General features: G+C 31.9%; 2 protein-coding genes across 9 annotated transcripts in view; one reads left to right on the top strand and one right to left on the bottom strand.

Moving 5' to 3' along the window:
* The window catches only part of Vps39 (vacuolar protein sorting 39), a 150,157-nt gene extending 147,456 nt beyond the window's left edge, over positions 1-2,701 (bottom strand). Inside the window, exon 1 of one of the 4 annotated variants that reach the window (XM_085821308.1) lies at positions 2,321-2,701. In XM_085821308.1, coding sequence (XP_085677434.1) covers positions 2,321-2,399 — 79 coding nt within the window. In that variant the 5' untranslated portion in view covers positions 2,400-2,701. The remainder of the gene's footprint in view (positions 1-2,320) is intronic. The other 3 variants (XM_085821303.1, XM_085821295.1, XM_085821297.1) reach the window with 3 other exon arrangements.
* A 4,046-nt stretch (positions 2,702-6,747) lies between these two features.
* LOC118196360 (tRNA:m(4)X modification enzyme TRM13 homolog) overlaps positions 6,748-23,669 on the top strand; it is a 51,595-nt gene continuing 34,673 nt past the window's right edge. For 2 of the 5 annotated variants that reach the window (XM_035367798.2, XM_035367797.2), the window contains exons 1-3: positions 6,775-7,186; positions 7,340-7,386; positions 10,592-10,658. In XM_035367798.2, the coding sequence (XP_035223689.2) occupies positions 7,055-7,186; positions 7,340-7,386; positions 10,592-10,658 (246 nt within the window). In that variant the 5' untranslated portion in view covers positions 6,775-7,054. The other 3 variants (XM_035367801.2, XM_035367799.2, XM_035367800.2) reach the window with 3 other exon arrangements.

Genomic DNA, 23,669 nt, shown 5'->3' with positions numbered 1-23,669 from the left:
TGTTTACTTCAAGATAATGAAAATTTGGATATGCCAGGATGACTCACTGAATTGCAATACATTTGGTCTTGATGGGTTAGAGTAGACCCATTAAGACCAAATTATACCCTTTGTATTATCGCGAAGTTGTTGTTTCATTTATCACGAAGTTGTCGTTTCATTTATCACCAAGTTGTTGTTTCATTTATGGTAGCCTGAGTAGTTCAATGGTATGGAAATCCTATTATGACATAATCGGTTGCACAATTGAGGTAAATTCGTAAGGGCTTGTGATGTGTGTTAGTTAGGAAGTATATTGCTTGTTTTGTAGTTTAGGCAGTAAAATGGCTGAATGTGGTAAGATTAATTTGAAATTTCTGTACGATTTGGAAAGAAAGGGGAAAAGAGCATTACTTGACTGGTGTCTAAATGAAGGTTTACTTAGTAGCCATTATTAGGTGTCCCGTTTGTAGGAAGGAAATGCATATGGTTGAACGTCGCTACAAAGGATATTTTTTACTCTTATTTTGTGAATTTATGTGGCGACGCCAGTATATAGATTCTAGTTCAGATAATGTTAGTAAGTTTTTGGATGCTGTTAAGGAATTTTGATTGACTGAAGACGTGTTAATTCGTAAATAATATTTCGGTATTTTTAAAGTGGATATTTCCTTTGTGCAGTGCAAAGATGAATTTCTTCTTTTATTTCATTGTTTGATTTAAAATGTAGTTTATTGAGATTATATATTTTTTGTTGGCTGCTCCTTTGACTTTATAAGTGAATATAGTTTGATGTGTACATGGACAAAGTCAAGGGCGTTCGCAATGCCTAGTTTGTGCAATTCTCTGATGTTTTTTTAAATAGGTCGATATGTACGTGGATAAAGAAAGTCAATGGAGTAAGCAATGCCATTTTTGTGCAATTTTGAGATTTTTTTTAAGTGAAAATAGGTCGATGTGTACATGGATACCAAGACTGCACAATTCTTTGTCTTGTTATTTTGGCTTTGTGTAGCGAAACTCGGCATCCATGTACTGCCAAAAATTGGCACGTTTCGGCAAGGGACACCCGTAAATATATTTTTACCGTTTTGATGTTATGATGCAAAAAAGAATTGATTGCATTGAAGGAGGATATTCAAAACACGGATGTAAGTTTTGGAATTTAAAAGTTGTTAGCGAACAAGATTATAGTTTTTCCTTTTTATTTAGTAGAAGCAGGCTTTATTCAGATCAATGAATTTACTATGAAAAACAAGAAACAAGTTGCTTTTGCTTAACAAAGTGATTTAAAAATTATGAAATTTTAAGCCAAATATTTAAAACAATTGCATCAATACATAAAATACAGCCACTATATTAATTAAAACTAATTCTGTTCAATCAGAATCCGTGGTCTTTTTTCTGAAAACTGTTTTATATTTGTAAAACTAAAAATATTAATAATAATGTCAAAAGTAATAAAACACAGATCTAGTTAATCATTTGTTCAAAACTGTCGTTCATATTCTAATTCTTTCCTTTCAGTTATTTATGTCCAATTATTTGTATTACAATTATGTTGTATACTATACATTATATATATAGACAAAAATATATAGATTAAAAAAATTATAGACAAAAATGTAACACTCGATGAAAAAAAACATTCTTTTAAAGGGGTTCAATGAAAGAATAAGGTTGGAAATCTCTGGTACAGACATATTCATTTCAACTGGTCACTGCACACAACTTAAAAGACAAAATCTTTACACGAACCTGATAACGTACCATGAAATAAAGACCGACTTTTTACCAAACAGGTGTATTTATCTATGAATTTGAAACACATTAATTTGTGAAACATATTCAAAACATGCACATATTAGAAAGGTTGAGAATTAAATGCGTTCTTCTCACGTGTTTCTACACTACAGACAACATAACTACTTTTCATAATTTCTGCTCACGAAATAAGCATAATGACTCTACATTCGCACCCAAATTAAAATGCAGTTCACAACAATTCACCATCTCCTCCCCCCCGTTCACTTTTTCAGTAGAGAAAAACACAACGAATTAAAAGCATTCTTGTTGTTACGTTCTTCGCCACTGACATTATTTCTTTGCAGGCTGCTGGCGATTTCACATACTAAATTTACCTGTCATAAAAATCACGTTTATTTATCTCATATCAAATGGATGAACGCTTGTACTGAAAGCTTCATTAGCATTTTTCGCAATTTAATTACTTTATCAGACGTTGATTATAATGTGAATATCAACTTAGATGTTAACAGAAAGCTCATTATGATAAAATTAAAGCTAATGCAGGAGAAAATGTAATAAGCACGTTTCCTACCGTAAGCAGAAATTGTCTCTATTGACAATCCAGGAGGCAATTTTTGAACAATAGGCATAACTTCGTACGCTTCGTGCATGATGAAATTTAGAAAACAGTACTTTAAATCTGAAACTTTCAAAACAATTTGTCAATCTCATCTGACTACCGAGTATCTTCCCATTCCTTATTTTGAAAGCAAATCAGATGTTTAAGTTAAAGTTGAAGTAAATAAATACGGAATAATCACTTATAAAACCATTGTGAGGCATGCATGAATAAGCCGAGTTTGGCCAAGGTCCGTAGAAGGTTCTACGGACCTTGGAGTTTGGCATGTGCCAAAGTTCTGTGCATGATGTTACAAAGTAATCTTCAAAGAGCTACTACGATTATATTTAGAGCTTCAAGGCGCGAAAGCTCCCTTTTAGTTTGTGTCCGTCAATCAAATATCTATATAAAAAAACGAAAGAGCATAAGCAGATGGAGTACGATTATTTCAAGTGGTCGCCATCAGCCGACGAAGTGAAGAAAAAGGGAAAAGAGAAAAATTAAATTCATAAAAAAAAAAAGATAAAGTCAATGACGTGGAAGAATCAATTTGGCTACATTTTGCTGCTTAAAGTTTTCAGAAACTTTTGTCGTTGTTGTTGCTTATGCTCACTTGTCTGAGGCCAATGGTGCGATCACCTATTCGGACCAACATTAACCAAGCATGCGCATTGAGTTTTCGGATCCGTCATTTGAACGTCGTCAATCGAAAAGAACGAATTCTACATACGCGAACTGCCTAAAATGTTGTAGTGAATCTTTTTTTTTTTTTTTTTTTTTTTTTTTTTTTTAAGGCAAGTTACTTGGCGTAGTATATCATTTTTTAAGCGTTAGCGACTTTCAAAAGATTACAAGGAAAAATGGGTTCCTTTTCTTATATATATAAAAAGAAGGAATACATTTCCTTATATTAAAGTATATATAAAGAAAAGCAGATTTTTATGTTCGCAATGTTTTTCGTTTTCCTGAACGGTTGGAATAGTTTAAATGACTGATTTGGGGGAAGGGACAAAATCTTGTTTACATATTTTGTACTTCTTAAAATACATTTAGCTTCAAAGATGTGTTTTGCACAATCAAGACTTTAATGCATTCCTCTTTGAAAATTTTCGTCTGAGAAAACCACCGACCGTCTTAATAACCACTGCGTTGAACCTCCTCGGAAGAAAGAAAGAAAGTACAAGAAAATGTTTATAGATTACTTGCAATCAATGCACATAAAATAAATACTAAAAAGGCTATAGAATAAACCATGTTTGAACATCGATGAGTACAGGGAAGCATAAAAAAGCAAATGAAAACAGAAATTAAAGCATTAAATAACCATTTACAGACGCAAGACACTTATTTTTACATATATTATCAATATTTTATATTTTATTCAATTATGTGCTATTTCTAATTGAATACTCTTTGCTTGATAAGCAAACAGCAAACATAATAATATTTTCCGAATACGTATCCCCGGGATACTATCCCGATCTGCTGCTACGCATAATCCCTTAGCAGGGAAAAAGTATCACGCTGTCCTCCTAGAACCTAGAAGAAGTACGTCATCGTATGACAACCATAACTTGGCCTACCATAATAAGTTGTTTCTCCCCGTTTTGGCGTTAAGGCTGTTCTCCGAACCTTATCCAACATCCTCTTATCAAAAGCATAGTAATGGAAGAACATCAAATTAAAGGACACGTCGGCGTTTCTTCCTTTCTTAAATTTTCTACGAAAAAGATTGTGGTTAATATCTGGACAAAGAACAGTTTCATCCAGCCTGGGATTTTGCATTATTTGTAAAAGATATTCCAGCAAAAGGGTCAATACTTCAGCTCCGTCACTGCAAAAGCGCAAAATATCATTTTGCTGATGATGATGGTTCGGTAAAACCATCGAAACTAGTCCTGTAAAAATTTGAAAATCTAACACTGATTTTTGTTGTTTGAGTTCTAAATTGGTACTCTTCTCATGTAAATGTATTTCCAAATAAAGTTATTATTAATCTTGCAAAAACTCGTAACTATTAGAATTGTAATCTTTTGACAAGTAATAATAAAAGTTGATCACATTTGTAGCTTCAGACCTTTGAATAAGATTTCTAAATCTTCCCGAGAATTACTCATAATCGTTTTCGGTAATCAAAATAATGTGAAACTGGACTCCAAACCATTAAAATGTTAAAATTTTACTTGAAATTCCTGTCATAGTAATACTAATTAATTTAAAGAAAATGTATTTTCGAGCTGCATAAAATTACTTCGGCAGCCCGCGGGCTCCCAGTTTGAGACCAGGGGGGGCCCAAGAGCGATGCGCAGTGCAGGGAGAAAGTTAAGCCACATACGCATGACGTCATGTGGGTGACAGCGTTAGTTCTTGGCGTTTGTTTACTTTCGTTGCATTAACAGTTTGATTTGATTTGTGTTGTTAATTCGGAAAACACTCTTTACAACCAGATAAAATAACTATTTTTTTAATGAAGTTTAATAGTTTTCATACATAACTGTGATGTAATTTTACATTTATTTTTCACTTTACTCCTATTTTACATTTAAATTGAAAAATTTTTCATTTTAAATCATTTTTTTATCATAATCTTCATTTTGTGTATGAGACTTACATCGTAGTGAGATATTTAAACTCAGTGTCATGTTTACCAATACTGAGTACCTGAATGATTAGTTAATAAATTCGCGTATCCAACTTCATTCACATGTTTTGGTTACTTTCTTTACATCCCAAACGGAATTCTATGTATTGAAGCAGCGTCTGGGTTAAGCTTTGCGAACTAAGTAAACTGATACATGCCTCACCGTGACGAAAGAACAATTTCTCGACCACACTATGATGCAAACATCGAATGAGTGAGTGACATATTTCCTTCAGTGTTATTTAACTGATGCATACAGGTATGTGTGATGTAATTTAATTGATATAACTTACACATGCTTGAATCTGAAGGAAAACAAATCTGTGTATAATGCTACAATACAAATAGCGAAAGAGTAAGTAAGATATTCTGTTCAGTGTTATTTAACTGCTGCATATGTTTTAATTTTGATTCCATATAACTTGTTTTTAATTATAAGAGAAAGAAAAATAATTCAATATTGAACGCATATTTCGAGTATAACAAAAGTATTTTAAGAAACAACCTGATAAAAATACATTAGTAATTAAAATATTTAATTTATGTACAGGCTGAATTTAAATTAAGATGTGGTGGTGTATTTAATTATGGCAAAGCACACTAGGGCTATCTGCGTTGTGATGCCTTCGTGGAGGACTTTCTCAGGGAAACTGGCTCGTATACACGTTACACATGAGGAAAACCACGAAAACACCCATGCAGCCAGCCCGTTCGCGGAATTCGAACCGAACTACCAGTGTTCAGCGACTTTACCGCTCGGCCGCTGGTGGGCCGAAACTAAGATGTAGGGCAAGTTTATTATTATTATTATTGTGCGTATATGTGTAAGAAAATGTATTTTAATTGTTCCATTTTTAATGTATGGAAGGAAGAACAGGATGCCAATATCGAAGATTATTTACTGTAGCAATTAATCACGTCAGGATAAATGTTATATAGAAATCTTGGGAGTGAAGGGATTATAAGAGTACTTTTAGATTATACTGAAAATATACGCACTTCTGCTAAAATCTGAAGTGAATCAGTATGAAGTGCATTTTCACTTTAAAAAGAATGTGATAAGTATACTATTTAAAAGTATAATGACGGATATTAAGACATTTGTAGAATTTTATGGTATTTAAATATGAATTTGTTAAGTCAAATCTCTTTATATATATTTTTGCTTGAGATTAGTAATTTAAACTGAAAATCACGATCATATATTTCTCATGGAATGTCAAAGTTCATTTGTATTAAAAAAAGTGCATGAGCAATGAAAATAAATAGAATAATACTTTTTGATTATGTTTTTGCCATGGTCTTAGCAGTTATGCCATCATGCGTTCTGTTCAACAAGATTTATTTAGTGCAAACAATACTACGAAAATATATTGAAAAATACCTTGTTTTACAATATTTATTTCCCTTAATTAACTTAAATAACGTTTTTCATTTTCTAATGCTTTCCTTTACGAAAAGAATTTAATGTTTACAATTATTTTCAGCATTCGTACGAATTCTGTGCATAAAATAAACATTTTCTTTAACAAAATACTTAATCGGAAAGTATTAACCCGGTATTTCCGGTGTATCTACCACATATAAAATGATCATTTTGCTTTAGTTTACATTTTTTCCATTACCAAAATCATGTAGCAGACGCGTCGGCCGATGCGTCTTGTCTCCCGGGTGACGTCACTACCAGCAACCAATGGCACGCTTTTTCCGTTCCTGGCCTAACCTTAGTATCTTAAAGAACCTTGGTTTGAGACCAATGGGCCAAACGACGTAGCTCAGTATGCAAACCCAATTAATGTCTAGTTTTGTTATTTAATTTTTACCTCTTACCGTGTGTGTTTGTTTTGTAAATGGACTATTTATGTTTTTTGACATTATTTTCATATCGTAATTTTATCAATAATTCACGTGTGTTGATAAAAATCTTTTGCTTTTTTTAATAACAGTAATCTAAGAATGAATAATAAATGATTAAAATAAATGAAAAGTTTCATTACAATTATTTCAAATTTGATGTCTTTATTTTAATAAAGTTTGATTGACTACCAAAATCGCATAAATTCAAAATGAGTAAACGGTCTGCAGAGGAGGAGAACGTTTGTTCTTTCTTCTTAGAGCGAAAAAAAAGACTCTGTCGCATGAAAACTGGGAATGGAATGAATTTTTGTCCTCATCATTCTCATTTAGGATCTGATCTGGTAAAAGTATCATTTTACGTTTCTGGTAGAGTGAAAAATATGCCGAAGTTATTCATTATCAGTAAATTATTAATATATGACAGTTTAAAATTAGAATCTCATTTTAATATAGTGCGGTGTAAAATTGTAATTTTTGTTTTGATATCATTTTAGAATGAAAAGAAAGGTGCCAGAGTACCATGTCCACTTGATTCTTCCCAGTAAGTGTTTGAAAAAAAAATGTTTATTCCAGTAATTAGCAGTTTTTTTTAATAGTATTGTATTTATAAAGTTCACAATTTAAGTTTTTTATATTGGCCTGAGTATAATGCAAACTGTACTCAAATGCATGGCTAAAGAAATAAACCATATCTACCTTATAAGGTGATTGAATTGTAAAATTGCAGAAAGTTAGTAGTTTGACGCTGAAATTCTGGTGAATGGATTAGCTGCAAGGAAATTTTCGTAGTTTTCTCCATGTTGTAATTTGGATGCCAGCTGGTTTCCCATACAGATTTCTCCACAAAGGCAGCCCTCTTCTTAAGCAGGTAGCTGTCATGTGGTTTGTCATAATCAAACCAACCAACTATCTTATAAGCACATGTTAACATTTAAAAACTATAAGGGAGAGTGCCAAGGGGAAAGTGCAGAATCACCCACTGCTTGGCATGTTTTTAACAATTGCACAAACTCGCTATCCATGCACACATCAACCTATTTTCACTTTAAAAAACATCAGAGAATTGCACAAATTTAGCATTGCACACTGCCTTGACTTTGTCTATGTACAGATCGATGTATTTTCACTTATAAGGTCAAAGGAAATTGAAAAAATATAATTCCTCTTACTATGATAAAAAGGGTCAAACATAACACGCCAAATAAGTGGCCAATTCTGCACTTCACCCGTAGGCCAATTATCGCCTATCTCATTTATGCTCAAAAATAAATTAATTTCCAGTTTAGCACTAATCAGTGTGTTGATGAAAATTATTATCAGATCATGAGTGCATCTATTTCAGTTTTATAAACTTTACAGAATGCTTAAATTTTTAGTTGTATTTATAAAGTGACCTACTTCTTGTATATTTTAAACACATATACAGTAGAAATGTAATTATTTTTAATAAAGTCCTTAATGCAGCTCTGCTTAATTTTAAATTTGGGAGAATTATTAACACTTTTATATCAACATTTAAAAATTTGTTAAATGCAGATTTGTCACTGTTAAATATTACCAAATGTTTTTATTTTATCTATTTATTTATATTTTAAAATCATACTATATTTGCTTCAACAGAGACAACTGCCATGTCTATTTTGCTGAGTCCATTTTTGCTTTCAGAACTGAATGATTTTGTATCCATATTCTGTTCATGATAAATGTCTTCAATAATTTAAGGTTCATTAGTTTCACCTTTTAAATCAAAATGCTCAGTATTATAAACACATACCTGTTATATGCATCACAATTAAAGAAGAGTTAAAAATAGTAAAGCTGGTGAAAAACATCACTTTTTTAACATGATTTAAAAGCTATGAACAATTTTTTAAAATGTAAGGACTTCCTTTTTAAAGCTGTCACCTTAAGCATTTTGTTGAAATTTGGCAGCATTTAAAATCAATTTTGAAAAAACTACAAAAACACTAAGGTAACTTTAGGGGGGGAGGAATAAAGTAATGTGTAGTGGAAAATAACATCTATTTATCTTTGTAGAATCCATAAGTCAGCAGGTGCTGCTATTATAGAATCCAATATTAATATTTTTTAATTTTTCACCCTAGTTCGCTGCCTACACAAATAATGGCAAACTTATGACACGTGTGTCATAGTGAACTCAAACCCATTTTGGATGATGTGCATCATGCATTTCCACAGCGATCAATGGAGGCAAAAAATTCCATAAAATAAAAATATTGTTCTTTTGCAATGGCCCTCTCATTGTCAACAATGTGCTGTGCTTACCTCAGGTTTGTTTGAGTACATACTAAGCAGATGAATGCTTTTGTGTGTGACTCAACACCAGAGTTAAGCTTGGGCTTTTCCAAATTTTGGCACACTGAGCTCAAAAGTTTTGTTATAACTGGCTGCACTATCTTTTAAAAAACAATTCTTCAGCCTAAAAGCATATGAAGTACAAGGGAGTGAGAAAAAGAATCCTGGAATCTTAAATTATCAGTATTAAGAATCCCCACCCCACCAAATACTTCGCCTCCAAATAACTTTGTGACCATTTTTACACTGTTACTCAGTATGCCAGTTTCCATGCTCTTGAGGGGGGGGGGACCTTCCATCTTTTTTGGTTAATGGTATGTTAAATACATTTACTCAGTATGCCAATTTCCATGGTCTTAAAGGGGGGGGGAAACCTTCTTTCTTTTTTGGTTATGGTATGTCAAATGCAGTTAATATTTTGAAGAAGGGGAATCTATGTGAAAGAATGAATGATATCATGAAGAAACTACTGCTTATTTTCTATATGGTGGAAAATTAAAAATCATCAATATTTTAAGGGGTGAAAATTTATCGATATCATACAGTTTAAACTGAGCATTAAAATCAAATATGTTGCATGTTATAAATATTGCAATTATCATTTCTTTTCCAACTGATTATAAATTTAAAATGATAAATATTTTATACGAGAAAAAATATTGAATCAACGACAACATTGCAATCAAAAATTTGAAAATTAAATATGCTGCATATTAAAAATCCACAGATTAAGTTTTGGTTCTGGTGACTAATCATCCAATTTTGGAGACTGTGCAAAGTGGCTGCTTTAAACCTCCAACTTTATATGTAGAACTTTTTTCTTTTAATATATTGCTTTGATTTCTTGGATATATATCAAGATTTTGAAAGATATTAAGGAAAAGGATGTTACAACAAATATTCTGCTCCATATATATGCGGCCTGTCCAGTTGGATAGTTAACAAGTAAATGCCAAAATTTATTTTATTGAATGTTACCTTCAAGGATAGTCATTGCTAATTGGAGGTAATTTCATACTGGGTTTATATTTTTTTAACAGAATCAAATATTAATTTAAGGATATTATTAAATTGGAATTGGATTTTATAATGTGGTCTTTTGTACTTTAACACCTTCCATATTGTGTATGCAGATATATATTTCATATGTATATGTTGCTTCAGGTAATTGACATTGGCTGATAGTTTAAACATTCAGTGAATGTTTCCATGTGAATATTATCATGGCACAAAATGATGCCATGCCATGCTCAGTTTAAATTTTATGAAGTGATTCTTGTGAATGCCTTCCTCTTAGTTTCTTTCAGCTCTTCATATCTGCAATGTTATAATGTGTATCAGTAGTAAATATGTAAGTAAGATCTATATGTTATGATTTTTATATTCTTAATTTCATTATTTATCAAAAGTGGGATTTTTTTATGTTTCAGTTTCTGCTATGAGTCAAAACTTCAAAAACATCTGAAGAAGTGTAATGCAAGAGAAAAGGAAAAGCCTGTTGGTATAATTTTCAAGATAATTTTATTAAAATATGTTTTAAAAAAATTGTATTTACTTAAAAATAAGACCTCCCGACCCCTTTTTTGACTACATTTTTTGGTATAAAATTTGGTAGGGCCTCATAATAGCTATTTTATTTACAGAATAAGATGAAGGACTTTATTATGATACTACAGTGCAAAGTCCGTAATCCGGACGTCCATTATCCGGAATGATCTATAATCCGGACCTCAAAGCCACAAACGTTTTTTTTTGTATGCTTTACACGTGCGCGTAAAGAATGCACATACATTACGCGCCCTATACATCCACAGTTATAACACCTTGGTTCTTTACTCTTATTAGATATAGCGCATGCTTTATTTTGTGTGTTAGTATTTGAATAACCCTTATTCTTTCTATCTGGAACGCGGATTTTCTCATAAATTTTTAATTTCTCTTTGAATTCAGAAATAGTTTTACACCCATACAAAATAATTTTGTTCCTACTCTAATCGGGTATCCCATTGATTACATAATCAAGAATTGATGAATCATCAACAAAACCGCGACTGGCTATTTTACTCATGGCAATTAAATATTCGGAAAGGGATTCACCAGGTTTTTAAGTGTCCTTTAAAACATAGTGTAAAAAATCACACTTTTTTCTACTTAGCACCATATTACTTGTGTAATCAGAACAGCTTGGCTTAATGAATTGTTTCTCTAACCATTCCGAAATCTGTTTATCAATTTCACGCTTCTGTGTGGGGGGGGGGGGACGTCGCGGCACGCAATGAACTGGAAGTTGATCTGTCAACACTATCCTCATCTTCAGGGCAGATGTTTTTATTTTATTCGGCTTATAATTCCTTACTAAGTGTAGTATATCATCTCGATCTACTCCTTTGATATGATTTAAATCAATTTCCTCGTCATTATAAATATCATGAATACTTATCAAATAGTTTTCTATTTGCAATTTTCTAATTTTGACTATGCATGATGGATGCTTTACACATGCGTGTGTTGAAAGAAATGTGTAATAAAGTAAACAAATAAATATTAAGCTTTTTTTTTTTGTAAAATTTGATACCCTTTAGATCATAATTGCTCTTTATTTCATAAATTACTGCTTCATATTTTTAATTGTATAATTTCTGCATGCCATCATACCAGATTTAAACGGATGATGTATAATCCGGGAAATCTATAATCCAGAATCACCGAAGTCCCAATGAGTCCGGATTATGGACTTTGTACTGTATATAGAATAATTACACCATTTAAATGTGAAATAAACCAAATGGGTAGTTATTTTTTTCCAATGGCAGATTGTGAACAATTACGAATGTAACCCAGTCCATTAATCTATACAAGGCCGGATGTGCTGGTCTCTTTATTATGGAGGCACCTAATAGGTGGACCACCATTGCCTTTCCTATGAAGGGATAGACAGTTACAACCATGCCTTCTCCGGGATTCGAACCCAGGCCCTTTGGCATCGCAATCAGCTTCCCTGACCACCATACTGACTGAGCGGCACATAGGTAGTTATTGAATGCCATATTTACACATGCATTCCCCCCTTTTTTTTAATTTTATAATTACAAAATTCAAGGGGGTTGGAACTATGTGAATAATTTAATTTCCAGAGGACACAGTTACAGTAATAACATAAACAATGAACAATATTCATGGATATACTAATACTAATTATCATAATATTATTTATTGGTAAAAATATATTTCGGGGTACCCTTTAGCGAATTTTTAGCGCCATTCCTGTTCACGCCCAACGTCCTCCCCAGTAAATTGGTGTCAAAAACATAATTAAAAAAAATGTATAATCTCGATAAACTGCATTTTAAATCAAACAAGGAAATAACATAAGAATGGAAATACATCTTACCTATGCAGTACAAAAAGGAAATATCAACTTACCTTATTTAAAAAATTTTCTTTCTTTGATATGTGTGACATACACACAGAATTCTTTAACGGCATCCAAAAACTATTTAAAATTATCTAAACTAGAATCTGTGTACTGCCATCGCCACATTAACAAAAGTAAAAATGAAAACTATCTGCCAGACTGTCAGTAGCATTTCTTTTGAAAAGCTCTTTTTATTATACCTTCCATAGTGTTGATATGAGCTCCAGTTTTGAAATTTTAAATCCCACTGCATAATTTACTGAGAGGTGAATGAAACAATTTAAATCATCATCTAGACACCAGTCAAGCAATGTTTTCTTTCTCAGTCGTTCCAAAGTGTACAAAAACTTCAGGTTAATCAAACAGTTTTACAGTAAAAAGCACAAAATATGCAAAGTACTTCCTAACCAACATGCAAACCTAAGTAAGCCCTGACAAATATTTTCTCATATGTCGAAATCACCACAATCACACATTATAACCCATCATATCATAACAGGGTTTCCATAATATTCAACTACTCAGGTTACCATAAAGGAAACAATAACTTAGCAATAAATGAAACAACAACTTGGCGATAATCCTTGGTGTACTCTAAAATATAGACTAACCTATTTATTCAAAAAAACCTACTGTCCAATAAAAGCACATAGTAGTATTAACTTGACAATATCTAAACAGCTACCTTCATTTCTGGTTCCCTGTATCCTAAACCTTGTTTAATGCTGCTGGAACTGCTTTCTGTGTTGTCTGCTACAGCTTGCAAGTCATCGCCTTTGTTATCATCTTCATCATCGTTCAATCTGTGTTACTATGAATAGTGCTCTTCAAAACCATCACGAGCATTAGATGTTCCAGTTTCTGAAAGTTCTTCAATATTATTGCTTAATTAATTAGAATTCAAGCATCCAAAATCCATGAACAGATATAAATCAATTAGTAAAATGAAAACAACCACTATTTGGATGAATTTATTTTAAAGCTTAGGGTACCACATGAATAAATGTTTCAAGATGTCTTTCTTTGCTTTGAAAAGTTGCCTTTATCTTTCTTTGCTTTGAAAAAATTGAAAATCACACGAATACTTAAAAAAATTTTAGAATCTTGTTAGGGTTGTGCTAAGGGGAAAATTGTGCAAGGATGAATATACACAAGTAAATAAAGTATATGAACTGCTTATTACCACAAATTATAATAGCCCTGTTTACAGTGGAATAGTTTCAATTTAGGCCTGCAACTTCTCGGTTGGTCATTCATATGCCAGGAAACAAATAAGTAATGATGTACGAGTAACTTCTCCTCATTTTGTTTTTTCTCTAACTTTGTAATGAATTTTCTAGCTTACTTTTCATTCTAATTGGAATCAAATGAATATTGAACAGAACCATGCTTTCATCATATATTCACCTATATTTTTATGTCTTAAAATTTATCGTAAAATATAGAGGGTTTTATTTTTGAGTAAATACTCTAATTGTACCATTGGAAAGAACTGTATGAAAGTCTTACGCAAGAGCTGTATTAAATTTAATGCTAATGCTTTTTTATAATTCTGTCATTTCATTTCTACTATGTTAGTATATATACAGTACTGTATATAGTATATATACAGTACAAAGTCCGTAATCCGGACATCCATTATCCAGAATGATCTATAATCCGGACCTCAAAGCCACAAACTTACGCATGCGCGTTTGATGCGTGCATCCGCTACGCATGCGTGTATAGCCAGTAAAGCATTTACGCATGCGTGGTTCCGATAGTGAAGAAAGTAACAGAAAGGTTATTATCGAAAAAGAAAAAATTTTGATTGACAAGTTAGTCGATATTCTCGACACAGCAATTACAGGACTTGAAGAGCAGAACTTTGTAACTGAACAAGAAATTATGTCTGTTTATAGAATTAAAGAGAAAGTATTAGCACAAAAAACGAAGCAACTTAAACAACTTACATTGAAAGAAATGTTTAATAAAGTAAACAAATAAATATTAAGCTTTTTTTTTTGTAAATTTTGATACCCTTTAGATCATAATTGCTCTTTATTTCATAAATTACAATTTCATATTTTTAATTGTATAATTTCTGCATGCCATCTTACCAGATTTAAATTGATGATCTATAATCGAAAAAAACCCCTAATCTGGAATTGCCGAAGTCCGGACGAGTCTGGATTACGGACTTTGTACTGTATATATATATTTTTTATTGCTTCAGAATTGCAGACTTTTCATAAATTTTGCTATTGGAACAACTGAAATAAGTTTTAAAAATAATTTAAAATTGTATTTGCTTAAAAATTTAATATTGTATTTTTCCCTTTAAATAAAATGCTTTTCAAAAAACAGTACTTGTCTCATTAAAACATACATTATGGTAACTTATAAGTTATCCCTCAATTTTCATCGTAAAATATGTTTACTTGGATTTTTTAATGTCTGTGGTATTTCAGCATGTAATATTTTATTTAATTATTTATTATTATTATTATTATTTGTAAAACGCCTTCAATATATCAAACACATGTATGTTTAGGTACTTTATTTGCAATCCTTTCTTTCTTCTTTAATACTCCTTCAGGAATGCAGAATTGCCTTATATGTAGAACTGTTTTGTTCTTGCCAATGTGTATGAATGGCTATAACTTTCAGATAATAAAATCGCCTTAAATTTTTGAATTATTACTAAGAAACATTTTCTTGTACAAAAATATTTGCATACTGACTGATCATGTATGTTTGATCTTGATTTGGAGATCTGTATGATAAGCTGCAATTTTAAAGTAGTTTTCCCAAGTAGAAAGCCATGTTATTATAGTCTGAAAAATTATTTTTTGCTAATTATTCTTTACTTCCTTTTTTAAGAATTTTTCTCTTTAGTTTATGCATTTATATACCGAGGAGGAAATGAATTGTACTTACTGATCATAATTTTTGCTTATATATATTTGCTTATAATATAGTATTTATTTTAGTATAATGTTTTATGTTCAGCTTCATTTCAAGCATTTTCATCATCATTTGCAGTCACTCAGTTAGCATCACATATAAATAAAATTAAAGCCAAATATACCTGTATTTACTTGAGAAAAATTTATTTGGTTGTCCCCCCCTCCCATTGCAAGGCCTAAGTTGCCTGTGCTTGGAATAATTCATGCATATATTTATAATAAACAGTACTCTGTTTTGAATTCTGAAAATAAATAATGATATTAATATGTACGTATTGGATTTATCAGTGAGCAAAGTGCCAAGGAAAACGTTTTGCCTAGTTTAGAACTATATTAGAAAAAAAAAAAAAAAAAAAAAAAAAAGACATTTTTTTAAATAATAGAATTTGTTACTGTTTTATTATCGGGACCGAATTCAGAAATCTACATATGTATGGATGGATGTGATCATGAATGCATGTATCTTATATTCTGGCGTATAACGCACACCTTTGATTTCAAACTAATTTTTTTAATTTTTAGGTATATTTGCCATGTAATGTGCACCCTCTTCTTTATGAAGAAACCTGAAAGGTACTTGTACAATGCTCTTACCTTTTGAAGTAATTAAGTCAAAGATTTTTCCCGGGTGTTCCAAAAATGCTATACTGAATCAACAAGCGATAAGAGGAACAATATATATGGGGGGGGGAATGCTTGAGGGAGTAAATAGTTCTGCAAAAAGGGTGGGTTGTATTGAGTGCAGCTATGCACAAGAATGTTATTCTAGGGTTTTGAGACAAGGGGGATAGAGTTTGGGGGTAAGAATTCCCTTCCGACTCAAATAAATTCACGAAATTAGGAGTCGGATGTTTCCTCTTTCTATAGTCATTTGAAGTAGTGATTCTGAAGTGAAGATCAAAAGCTGGAGGATTCAAGATGGCAGATAAAGAGCTTGACGTGTTTTATACATCTCTTGAAAAACATTGTGATACTATCAGCACAGCACTTGCATCTAAATGTAATATGAACGGTAAGTTGCGTGAACACACTAGGACAGCTTTGAGTGAGTTAAAATCTCTTATAATTAAAAATTTTGAAAGATTACAGTCTGCTGATTATTGCGAAGCTTACGTGGCAAGTTTGAAAAGCTCTGTTATGAGACCTTCTTATGCTGAGGTGGTATCGCCATCTGGGGGAGAAAATATAAACAAACAGTCAAATGACTGTAATTTGCTTGTTTCGACAGCTGCTGGATTGGAAAACTTTACATCCTTTGATGTTAAAAAACGTTTGAAGGGAAAAAAAATTCCTACAGAAAAGAAATTATGTATAAAAAATATTAGGACGTTTTCTAATAACAGAATTTTAGTGCAAATCTCTTCCTCAACTGATAAACTAAAAGATGAAATCAACAACAAACCTGAACTAATTTCTTCTCTTCCAAGACAGAAAAATCCTGCTCCACTTATTAAAAATGTGCCTTATGAAATTGATGATAAAGATGTATTAACTGTTCTCTTTGATCAAAATCCTGACATTTTTTTTATAGTAATGAATGTATTAATGACATGAAATTTTGTTTTACTCTTATAAATTCCAAAACTCAAAGCATATCATTGTCGAAATGAAACCCGAGCTATACAGAAAATGCCTATCTTTTAGGTATTTATATTTTGAGTGGTCGGCTTGTAAAGTAGAGGAGTTTATCATAATAAATAGATGCTTTAAATGCCTTGGCTATATTCACAAAGGAGCTAACTGCAGAAATTCTGTTGCTTGCTTCAAATGTGAAAAAGAACATAAAAGTGAGCGCTGCCAAACTCAAGAGACCCAAGCTTGTTTAATTTGCATTCGTTATAATAGCAAAATCAAGAATGTTGGCAAGAAAGTTCATGTTAAGCATAAGCCTTTCTCCAAAAATTATTCTTCTCATATTTTTATGAAGAATAGAATTATTTCTCAAATTAATTATGGCTAACTTCCCCATTTCTGTTCTTAAAATTATTCAACTTAATCTTCATCATTCGAAAATGGCTACTCAGCAGCTTGTTTTAAATATGGAAAATTCTAACATTGATATTGCTCTTATTCAGGAACCTCACTCTTATAAATGCTCTCTTTCCAACTTGCCTTCCTCTTACCGGGTTTACTTTGATGCTAATAGTGATACTATTAAAGCTGCTATTATTGTACGGAATCAAAAGCTGTCTACTCTGCTTGATATTAATAATCTTGATTATAATATGGTGTTTCTTCATGTTTGTCTCAATACTCAGGATTTTATCATTTTTTCCTATTATTTTGAACCTAATAGAAATATCGACTTGGATTTGCATAAAACTAATGTAGCATTAGCTTCAAAAAATTGTAAGAGATTGATTTGGGCTATGGATGCCAGCAGCAAATCTGAAATTTGGCATAGTCCAGTTTCAGATTCTCGAGGTGTTAAACTTGAATTTTGAAGTATGAATAATTTGTTCATTATAAACAAAGTCTGCGGTCCTACTTTCTGTAGTAGTCAAGGTTCAAGCTATATTACGATTGTGGGATCTGGTCTTCTTGCAGATATTTTGCATTGGTGTTAACCAGATTATGAATCCCTTTCTGATCATTATACAATTGAGTTTGAAATATCTGTAGCCTCTAATAACACTCTCTGTTACAGAAAAAACAGCAAGATTGTCTTCAGTGTAAAGAAAGCTAACTGGAATATTTTTTACAATACATGTAAGCAGCGAATTGATGAGTTGTCGCAGTTTATTGAGTGCTGTATGGATAAGCATGCATTAAACTCTCAACTAGAAAATTTTGTTTCGATTCTCTATAATGTATCCAAGGCCTCCATGCCTCTAAAAAAGCCAAGAGTTCATAAGGTACCTTGGTGGACTACTGAAATCGAATGTATGAGAAAGCAAGTTAACGCTGCTAGACGTAGGTTTCAACGAAATCGTAACCCTACTCTTTAGAGAGTTATATAAACAAAAATATCTTCACTTAAAACATAGTTACAGCTTAAAGCTCCAGGATGTAAAGCTTAACTCTTGGAGAGAATTCTTAATGAGTATAAATGAAAGGAATGTTTGGAAAAAAATATATACAAATGGTACAGTACAAAGTCTTTAATACGAACATTCCATAATCCAGAATGATCTATAATCCGGACCTCAAAGCTACAGACTTTCTGCGCATGCGCATAATACCTTTACGCATGCGTGTAATACGTTTACGCATGTGCGTTTAATGTATAACAGACGGTATAAGCTAGGCTAGAATTATCTAATTATCTATTTCAGTTAATGTCGCAGATTGCGTTGCTGCTTAATCTTCTAATTGGACCCAGCTTATTATTTTTTGCAGACTGTTAGAGCAATTTTATAAAAAGTAAGCTTGAACTTTCAATTATGTCTAAAAGAGTTTTCGATTCTGGAACTGCCAAAGGATCTACAAAGCGAAAGCATGTTTCAATGCCCATCAAACAAAAAGTGGAATTGCTGCAAAAAATGGATAAAGGCATGAAGAAAGTGACATAGAGGTTAATGAAAATGAAAAAATTTCGATTGGCAAGTTAGTCGGTATTCTCGGCACAGCAATTACAGGACTTGAAGAGCAGAACTTTGTAACTGAACAAGAAATTATGTCTGTTTATAGAATTAAAGAGAAAGTATTAGCACATAAAACGAAGCAACTTAAACAACTTACATTGAAAGAAATGTTTAATAAAGTAAACAAATAAATATTAAGCTTTTTTTTGTCAATTTTGATACCCTTTAGATCATAATTGCTCTTTATTTCATAAATTACGGTTTCATTATTTTAATTTTATAATTTCTGCATGCCATCTTACCATATTTAATTTGATGATCTATAATCCGGAAAAACCCCTAATCCGGAACCGCCGAAGTCCCAAAGAGTCCTTATTAAAGACTTTGTACTGTATAAAGAAAAATTTTTATGGAAGGAATTGAAGTCAGTGAAATTTATCTCCCATCTGGTAATTGTACGGAGTCGCTAGAAGAAACTACTAATGAGGTTCTTAACAGAAGCTTTCTCACGGACCCTTTTAACATGGATAATTCGTTTCATAGAATGATTAGGGCTGAAGCTTCGTTAAATTATGTTACTAATCCAGATCCTCCATTTACTATGTCAGAAATTAATAGTATTATAGAAAACCTGAAATGCAATAAAGCTTCTGGTCTTGATTCTATTTCAAACGAAATTTTGAAGCAAGTTCATAGAATTTTTCCAAATTTATTCTCCAAAATCTTCAATACTTGTCTGAAACTTGGTTCATTTCCTCGTTGCTAGAAAAGAGCGAATGTCGTTTTAATCCCTAAGAATAGTGGTCCTCGTATCCCACATTTAGATAACTTGAGATGCATTAGTCTTCTTTCCAGTTTAGGAAAATGCCTTTAAAAGCTGTTTGTTAATAGAATTACCTGGTTCTTGCATAATAAAATACTGTTAAATAAAGCACAGTTTGGTTTTACCCCTCATAAGAGTGTTGAAGATGCTCTTTTGTACTTAAAAGACATAGTGGACGAAGGTAAGAAGAGAAATTTCCACACAGTTTTAGTGTTCCTTGATATCAAAGGTGCTTTCAACCATGCCTAGTGGCCTGGAATACTTTTTTTTTTTAAACTGGTATTCCATGTAATATTTTCCACCTTGTTTAAGATTTTCTGCATGACAGATCTGCATTGTTCTCCCTTGGCCACATTTCTTCCTCCCACATTTTGGAAAGAGGTTGCCCTCAAGACTCGGTTTCTGGACCTTTACTGTGGAATTTAATTATGAATGATCTACTCAATATACTCTCACATTGTCCGAGTTGTAAAACTATTTCTTTTGCTGATGCTCTACTAATTTGCTTTCAAGAGACATGTCCCTTTACTCTCTTTAATACGGCTCAGAACACCCTTAATATTATTTCCAATTTGTCCAAAGAACAGGAATTGGAATTCAATCCTAATAAATCTAAAATTATGATAATTAAAAGAAAGCTTGTCAGCTATACAAACCAACAATTGTACTTGGATAATACCTTACTTGAAACGGTGAATGAAATTAAATATTTAGGTGTTATTCTTGATCATAAGTTTTGTTGGAAAAATCATATTATGTATTTATCTAATAAGTCTGAAAATATACTTAGAGGACTTAATCGTGTCTCTTGCAATACTTTTGGTTTAAAATCTAATGTTATTGATATGATTTATAAGCAGGATATTGTCCCCTTTATTTGCTATGCTTCTAGAATGTGGGAAACAGATTTAGAAAAGAAGATTAATTCCCGTATACTTCACAGAATTCAAAGAAAGATTTTACTAAGAGTTGTGCATGGCTACAGAACAATTAGATATGAAGCCTGTTTCACAATTTCAGGATTTCCTCCGATTGACCTTCATGTTTTAAATGACAGAAAGTTTAAAGATACCATCAAAAAATTTATGTTCAATACCAAGATGTTGTTTGAAGATCTTCCTCATCCTGCCAATCGTTTGCCAATTCAAACTATCATTTATGACATTTCTGTTGATGATGATTTCCCTGTTGTGTGTTATACAGATGACAGTAAAATCAATAATCGAGTTGGATTAGCTTATGTTGTTTTCCATCATGGTTCTGAACTGGAATACAAACTCTTTAGAATTCGCAATGAATGAAGTATTTTCTAAGCTGAATTACTGTGCATTAGTGAGTAAATTAAATGGCTATATAACAACTGTTCGCTAAGTGCTAAATTTCTTATTCGCACTATTCTCTTTCATCTTTATATTCTCTTAAATATCTTCTCATGAAATAAATTAATTGTCACTTCTCATGCCCTTCTTAAAGACCTTAATAATAAAGGTGTTGATGTTATCTTTTCTCATGTACATGGCCGCACTGGCAATCTAGGAAATGAAAGGACTGATTGGTGGGCAAAACAAGCTACACCTCTTCAAGTAAATACTCCAATGATACTTCCCAAGTCATTTTTCAAGAACAAAAATAGGGAGGATACAATACTCAAGTGGAATGAACTATATAGGAATTCTACTACTGCCTCTTTTACTAAACTATATTTTCCTTCCATTCCTCACAGATTGAATAATAAACACTTTTTCTGCAATTTTGAAGTTACTCAATTTCTAACTGGACATGGTAAATTCAATTCATATCTGAAGAGATTTAAATTATCTAGTACAGATTTGTGTTCCTGCAGTTTCAGGGGAGTGCAAAATGTCCAACATTTGTTGTTCTATTGCTCTCAAGGAAGGACGAAAAGAACTCATTTCTAGGTTAAACTCTGTGAATGTTACGTTTCCTCCCTCTCTATTAAGTCATGTTTGCTTTAATTGAAATACAGTTGACCTAATGTTCCTTTTAGTGTTAAATATGGCTCCTGCCAAACGAAATGGCATACTGCTAGTTTCAGATGCAAAGTCAATCAGTTTGCAAATCGGGCTGCAGCGGATGTTTGGCATTGGTGATTATTTATTTATGAATCAGAGTAACAATGATGCTGAAGATGAAACAGAATTCGATGATGTGCCTGAAAATATAACGGAAGATGAATGTGACAATCTTTTCAGGTTATCCGATAATAAAAATGTTTAGCTTTGTAGGCTGTGTCATTTCTTTTAAACAGCATTTAGGTACAGGTAAAAGTCTAATTTTTATATGTTGATTCTTTTCTTGTTTTTAATATATAATTTTTATATTTGCTATGTAAAGTGCATCCATAAATTTTGATCTTATTTTTTGTAATAAAAGTGCACATTATGCATCAGAATATACGGTACGTATGAGCGTGTGTGTATGTATGTATGTACACTTGCGTGTGCATAGATACATACATTTCTGAATCTGGTCCCAATAACAGAACAGTACCTAGAATTTTAATAGAAATAGTCCCAAATATTTCAAAAAAAAAAAAAATAATTACTTCAAAAAAGTGTAATTTATTCATGTTGCATAAATTGGCAATAACAGTTAACTCAGCCAGATATGACTCAAAATGTTGATAATACAAATCGTTTGGTACCATATGAATCTGATAATGCTATATGATTGTTGATTATTACCAGTGCAAAAGTCTTTTTTCCCCCCATGGCAGTGTTTCACATTGCATTTCCATATGGTATGATGATATGTAGCTTCATTTCATGCCCTTTTTCACAAATTTGAGTGGAATTTAAAATAAATACCTTTTCTTAGGAAGAAGGCAAAATTTCATTTTCTTTTCATGATAAATTGAAATTCCATATTTTGAATTTTTTTCCCTGGGGAAGAAGAAAAAAAAGGGGGTGTACTTTTACGTTTGATTTTTAGCTTGCAAGAAGAATGCACATGTGCTTTACTAACATAAGGATGCTTGAACTGAAAAATGTCAAATTTAAAGTTCTTGTGCAAATTGTTATTATGAGAGAGTGGAGTGTGAAAAAAAATTTTGTTTTCCTGTTGGCTTTATATTTACTATGTTGTTTGGTGATAAATGTCATCAGAGTTGAAAATTAATACCTGGTCCTCAGCAAAAGTAATGTAAATAACATACTAACAAAACATATGTAGGCATGTATAGATACAGTTAAAGATGGATTATATAGAATGCTCAGGAAATGCTGAATTCATATACCTGAAATTTTCGGATATTTTACCATGTATAAAATGTAATTCATGGTAGAAAAGCTACATAAATGAAGAAAGAAATTTCTTTTCTTAAATTATAAAAGCAGTCATCTTATTTGCTATATCTACTTGAATATTGAAAGCCTGCATTTAAAATTATGTGAGTTTTGTATATTTATTTATTTATTTATTGTGCATAAAAATTTTTTATAACTTTTTTCACAGGCCTTCAGTATATGAAATTAAAAAATCGTATTTGATTATCAAATGATATTGACTGGGAGGAGAGATGCTGCTGCACTTAAATCAATCATTCCAGAAGCTGGATAGTTAATCAAAATAGATTAAAATTTACTTTTCTTTCATGCTAAACAGATCTGTAAAACATTAAAAAATTTCTACCAGTACGACATTCAACTTATGACCAGTTGCTGAAAGGGATGAAAGGAAATTAAAATTTCTGCTGGAACACTTGGATCAAAGGCATTCCTTCTAATTTCCACCTTATGCAGTGACTTTAGCATTGTGTGCCTACCATAAAACACAGCT

This window comes from Stegodyphus dumicola, chromosome 1 (genome assembly GCF_044657685.1).
Source record: "Stegodyphus dumicola isolate Sdum_Otavi_A_Nest chromosome 1, ASM4465768v1".
Taxonomy (NCBI): Eukaryota; Metazoa; Arthropoda; class Arachnida; order Araneae; family Eresidae; genus Stegodyphus; species Stegodyphus dumicola.
This window is presented reverse-complemented; position numbering and strand designations above follow the sequence as displayed.